This window comes from Littorina saxatilis, linkage group LG4, assembly GCF_037325665.1.
Source record: "Littorina saxatilis isolate snail1 linkage group LG4, US_GU_Lsax_2.0, whole genome shotgun sequence".
In the NCBI taxonomy this organism is placed as follows: Eukaryota; Metazoa; Mollusca; class Gastropoda; order Littorinimorpha; family Littorinidae; genus Littorina; species Littorina saxatilis.
Window position 1 is genome coordinate 32,175,966 of NC_090248.1, and position 5,084 is coordinate 32,181,049.

The 5,084-nt window shown below is 41.9% G+C and overlaps 1 protein-coding gene across 2 annotated transcripts in view; it reads right to left on the minus strand.

Moving 5' to 3' along the window:
• The window catches only part of LOC138964529 (uncharacterized), a 54,925-nt gene extending 50,716 nt beyond the window's left edge, over positions 1–4,209 (minus strand). For both annotated transcript variants that reach the window (XM_070336517.1, XM_070336516.1), the window contains exon 1: positions 2,773–4,209. In XM_070336517.1, coding sequence (XP_070192618.1) covers positions 2,773–2,886 — 114 coding nt within the window. In that variant the 5' untranslated portion in view covers positions 2,887–4,209. The remainder of the gene's footprint in view (positions 1–2,772) is intronic.
• Between the last annotated feature and the right edge of the window lie 875 nt (positions 4,210–5,084).

Consider the following 5,084-nt stretch of genomic DNA (forward strand, 5'->3'; position numbering starts at 1 on the left):
AATATTTTAACATCGAGGGGGAATCGAAACGAGGGTCGTGGTGTATGTGCGTGTGTGTGTGCGTGCGTGCGTGTGTGTGTGTGTGTGTAGAGCGATTCAGACTAAACTACTGGACCGATCTTTATGAAATTTGACATGAGAGTTCCTGGGTATGAAATCCCGGAACATTTTTTTCATTTTTTTGATAAATGTCTTTGATGACGTCATATCCGGCTTTTCGTGAAAGTTGAGGCGGCACTGTCACGCCCTCATTTTTCAACCAAATTGGTTGAAATTTTGGTCAAGTACTCTTCGACGAAGCCCGGGGTTCGGTATTGCATTTCAGCTTGGTGGCTTAAAAATTAATTAATGACTTTGGTCATTAAAAATCTGAAAATTGTAAAAAAAAATAAAAATTTATAAAACGATCCAAATTTACGTTTATCTTATTCTCCATCATTTGCTGATTCCAAAAACATATAAATATGTTATATTCGGATTAAAAACAAGCTCTGAAAATTAAATATATAAAAATTATTATCAAAGTTTTTTTTTCGAAATCAATTTAAAAACACTTTCATCTTATTCCTTGTCGGTTCCTGATTCCAAAAATATATAGATATGATATGTTTGGATTAAAAACACGCTCAGAAAGTTAAAACGAAGAGAGGTACAGAAAAGCGTGCTATCCTTCTCAGCGCAACGAATACCCCGCTCTTCTTGTCAATTCCACGTGCACTGCCTTTGCCACGGGCGGTGGAGTGACGATGCTACGAGTATACGGTCTTGCTGCGTTGCGTTGCGTTCAGTTTCATTCTGTGAGTTCGACAGCTACTTGACTAAATATTGTATTTTCGCCTTACGCGACTTGTTTTCTTATGCTTTTATATATATATATTTCCGTTGCTTGTGGCTACGGTTTGTTTGCTCGTGGAATCCACACCCCCCCCCCCCCCTCCTTTCTTTCCTCCTATCTTTTGTTCTTTCTTTCTTCACACAAAAAAAGTAGTCTTGAACAACTCACGAGACATGAAATTTGACAACAGATAACAAGCATAGAAAGCTTTTTTTACCTTTGCAGCGGGAAGAAAATAATCATTGCGTACGTCTAAGCTGACAACAAAATTGAAGTTAAACACGATCCGTACAAAATTCAATTAGAGACTAGCAAAGTCGTCTCAGCAAAGCCAAGATTGCGATTAGTATTTAAAGAAGTTGATCAGAGACTGTTCAATTCAAAGTCACCTCATAAGTCTATTTCATTAGCAGTACGTGAACTGCTTAGCAGACTATAACGCGCGGTATATAAACTCCCTGCCTTTGTCAGCGTAACAAAGAAACCTTTATCTTGGCAAAGATCGAAGGGGCGGCGTTCCTTTGTATCGGAGTGCACACTATTCAATCGATCCGAGAAAGCAATCAAATGCACAACACGGGCTTTTGCTGACGGCTCATAAAATCCGGAGAGTCTCATTAAAGTATGTTATTGGAAAGAGGAATGCTTTAGTCGCTATACCAGCTGCCCACCGCCCTCTCCCCCCATCTCACCCGGATTCGTTGAACCCTAAAACATACTCAGTCACACACACACACACGCACGCACGCACGCACGCACGCACGCACGCACATACACACACACACATACACGAACGCATGCGCGCACACGCACGCACTCACACATATAAACACACACACACACACACACACAAATACACACACACACACACACACACGTTCTCTTCTCTCTCCCTATTAGCTGCCGCAAGGAAAGTACATAATTAGGCATCGACTTACTCTTTTGTCAGAGAAGTGCTTTCTTTAGCCATTGCCTTTCCTTCTTTGTCCGATCAACCGCAAAGAGTTGTTGAAAGGAAAATGATATTGAAAAAACACCAGCGGAGATATTCCGTTCGGAAGCTTTATTGCTGATTAAGCCAGAACGCGAAGGAATTATCTTGCAAGCATATAATGAAACAGAACAGTGGATGGTATTACCACTTGCACACATGTCAGATCGAATTTCTACAGATTATTTTTCTTTATTTGGTGTTTAACGTCGTTTTCAACCACGAAGGTTATATCACGACGGATTTCTACCGAGGCGTGTGTGTTCTGTTCGACGACGGGTGGGTACAATTGAGATGTTTGGGGAGGAAGGCGGGGGAAGTGGTTGATTTGGGGTGGTGGGAGGATGATATATATTATAATAAGGCACACAATAAATGTTTGTTTCCGATGACGAGGCAAAAAAAATAATTGTTTTAATAGGGTCGGTGGTTCGGTTCCCTTTTTTGATTTTTAATTTTTTTTTTATTGAAGTCTGTTTTTTATTAACACAGTCACAGACGTATGTGGCTTTTTACTGGACGGAAATCGCGCGAACTGTGTTCCCTGGGTGTCGGAGAAGCGTAACCTTCCTTGCACATTCTACAACATCGGATCTTGTCCTTTCTTTATACAAAATATATTTTTGAAGGGTAAAAAAAGTAAAGTTCTAGGGTCGGGAGAAAAAAAATAGGGTCGGTCGGGGAATCGGACTAAGGAACTTTAGTAAGTTCACATTATAGCAGTCACGATCGGTCCCAAGGTTGCCCTTTCAGAACCAGGTATCACATGTATCGCAATCTTTTCTAAGACTTCCGAAGTAGCCCCGTCGAGCGGGCCGAGCTTAGATGCGGTGTCAGACACTATCGGTTTGTTACATTAGTGTACACTAGAGAAAAACAACAACAACAACAACAACAACAACAACAACAACAACAACAACAACAACAACAACAACAACAGACTTACTTTAGGCCATCGCTTGGAGCGTTCGTTGAACATGGCAAAGCGCATGACGGTGTTGGCAGACTGGTGAACCTCATCCAGGCTCTTGAACAACCACTTCTCCTTCTGTAGCCTCATCTTGGCCACCTGACCCTCTCAGTTCACCAACAGACTCTGGGCCAAATTCAGTGCACCTCACGGGCTGACTCGTCACTAACAACTGGACTTCGATCACTCAGCCGCACACTCTGGCAGAGTCTCTTTCGTTAAAGTGCACTCCAACACTGTCCTTACTTTACAAGTTCTCGTCACACCAGAAGACTCACAAGGGCACCAGACAAGTTTGAATGCTGGCACTGTTAAGTAACGCTATGTTTACTAAATGTAATTTCAGGGCGGGGAGAGAAAATCCTTTTTGTTTCTTTTACTACACCGATGTTCATGCACTGATGATGTATCAGAGTGTATGGTCTTTCCTAAATAATCCGCTTCTTTGGTTGGCAGTTGGACCAGAGACTATAGAGTATACTCTATAGTCTCTGGTTGGACGAAGAGGGAGCAAAAACTTTGCACGGTGAACCAGAGGTATCATAGGACAGGACTGAAAGCAGCAACGCTTGCTTTCAAATTTGGAACATATGAAACAAACGTGTTCAGCACGAAACAATATTTGTTTTTAAACTTTTTACTTACAAATCTGCACAGTCTGATTACAACGACATTAATGAAACAAAATCTAGACTAATACAGTGGATATTCGTTTTACTTCATGATTTCTTGGGGAAGAAGTCGTCTTAAAACAACATATGCCAAAACGTTTTCTTAGGAGGCTAAAATGCTAATTAAAGTCTCTACACTACTTCTCTCGTCTTGTATGCGAGTTTAGAGAACTGAGGTACAACAGACACAGTTTGTTCCTACCCAGTTCGTTCCTTCCAACTGCTGTAATTCTTCTTTCTGCGTGCTCCTATTGACTGTTTTCTTCTTTTTTTATATTTCTATATTTGTCTTGTCTTCTGTGTCGAAACTGTGGTATTGTCCAGCGTTGTTGTTTTCACCTTTGTATTAATGTGAGTACAGAACTGTTAGGGTATTTTCATTTCTCTTTCTCACACGCTGCCGCACTCGAATTACTTGTTCTTCCACCTATAGTTCCACTAAAAATCGTCAGCCCCTCATTATAAGCTCAAACACAAGTTCTGACCCCTGTAGCTTTGACCAGTACCGGTGACAAGTGTGAACAACAGTGCCGGACACCCTGGCCCGCCCTCTTACCATCTAATGACGTCACAAGCGTATCACAATAGAGGGATTAGAGTTCGATCCTGCAGGTAATGGAAAATATCCGTTACTGCCTGCTGTTCAGCTGTGCGGCACCTTGGATATTCAGGTATTCAATCGCTCGGAATGACAGTTGGGTCTTTAGAGCCGGTAAGATGCGCAGGATTATATGCCAACGTATTTGTTGAAACCAAGGATCGTCTGCGTGTCTGTCCGTGGGTCAATCTGTCTAGCTATGTACATGTCCGGTCGCTTGGATATTCAGGTATTCACGGCTCGAATTGCCAGATAGGTCTTCAGATACAGGTGAGCACAATATTGTGACCTGACAAAATCATTGCGACACCAAAGGATTGTCGAAATACGTATCTGCATATAGGTCGGTATGTCTGTCCGTCTGTTAGTCTGTCTTTCTGTCGGCCGGTTTGTGTTTGTGTCCTCCACCCATCTGGATGTGTGCCTGTCCGTGCTCTGTCAACCTAGTCCTGTTCATTCTGGAAATCTGTATTCCGTCTTGAAATCTAGCAGCTGTATTAGCATCTCGCTTCCCCGAGGAGAAAGCAACCCGCATTTTCTAAAGAGTAACCTTACAGGACGTCATGATACTTGTATTAGACCCCCCAAAAAATAATAGTCTGTTTACGGTAACATAGGCCAAAAAAATAGGGTCGGTAGGTCGGGATTTTTAATTTTTAATTTTTTTTTTTTAAAACATATTTATAAGTTATTTTACCAAAAAACAAAGACTTTTTTTTTTCCCCAAATGCCAAAAAAAAAAAGTCTTGGGTCGCGCGAAAAAATAGGGTCGGTCGGGATACCGTAAACAGACTTTTTTTTTTTTGCCTTACCATACCTTACCCTTACCTTCAGCCCTGCAATACGTTTGCTCAGTACAGGCCCGAACCAGCAGTAAAAACACATACAGCCATAAAGTCAAACCTGCCCAGACGACCACCTCTCGAAAAACTGAGACCATCTGCCGACAACGACCACTCCAAACGATACCGACGAGCTCTTCTTCAATATAATTCACGCTTCCTTAGCGACCGCCTCTC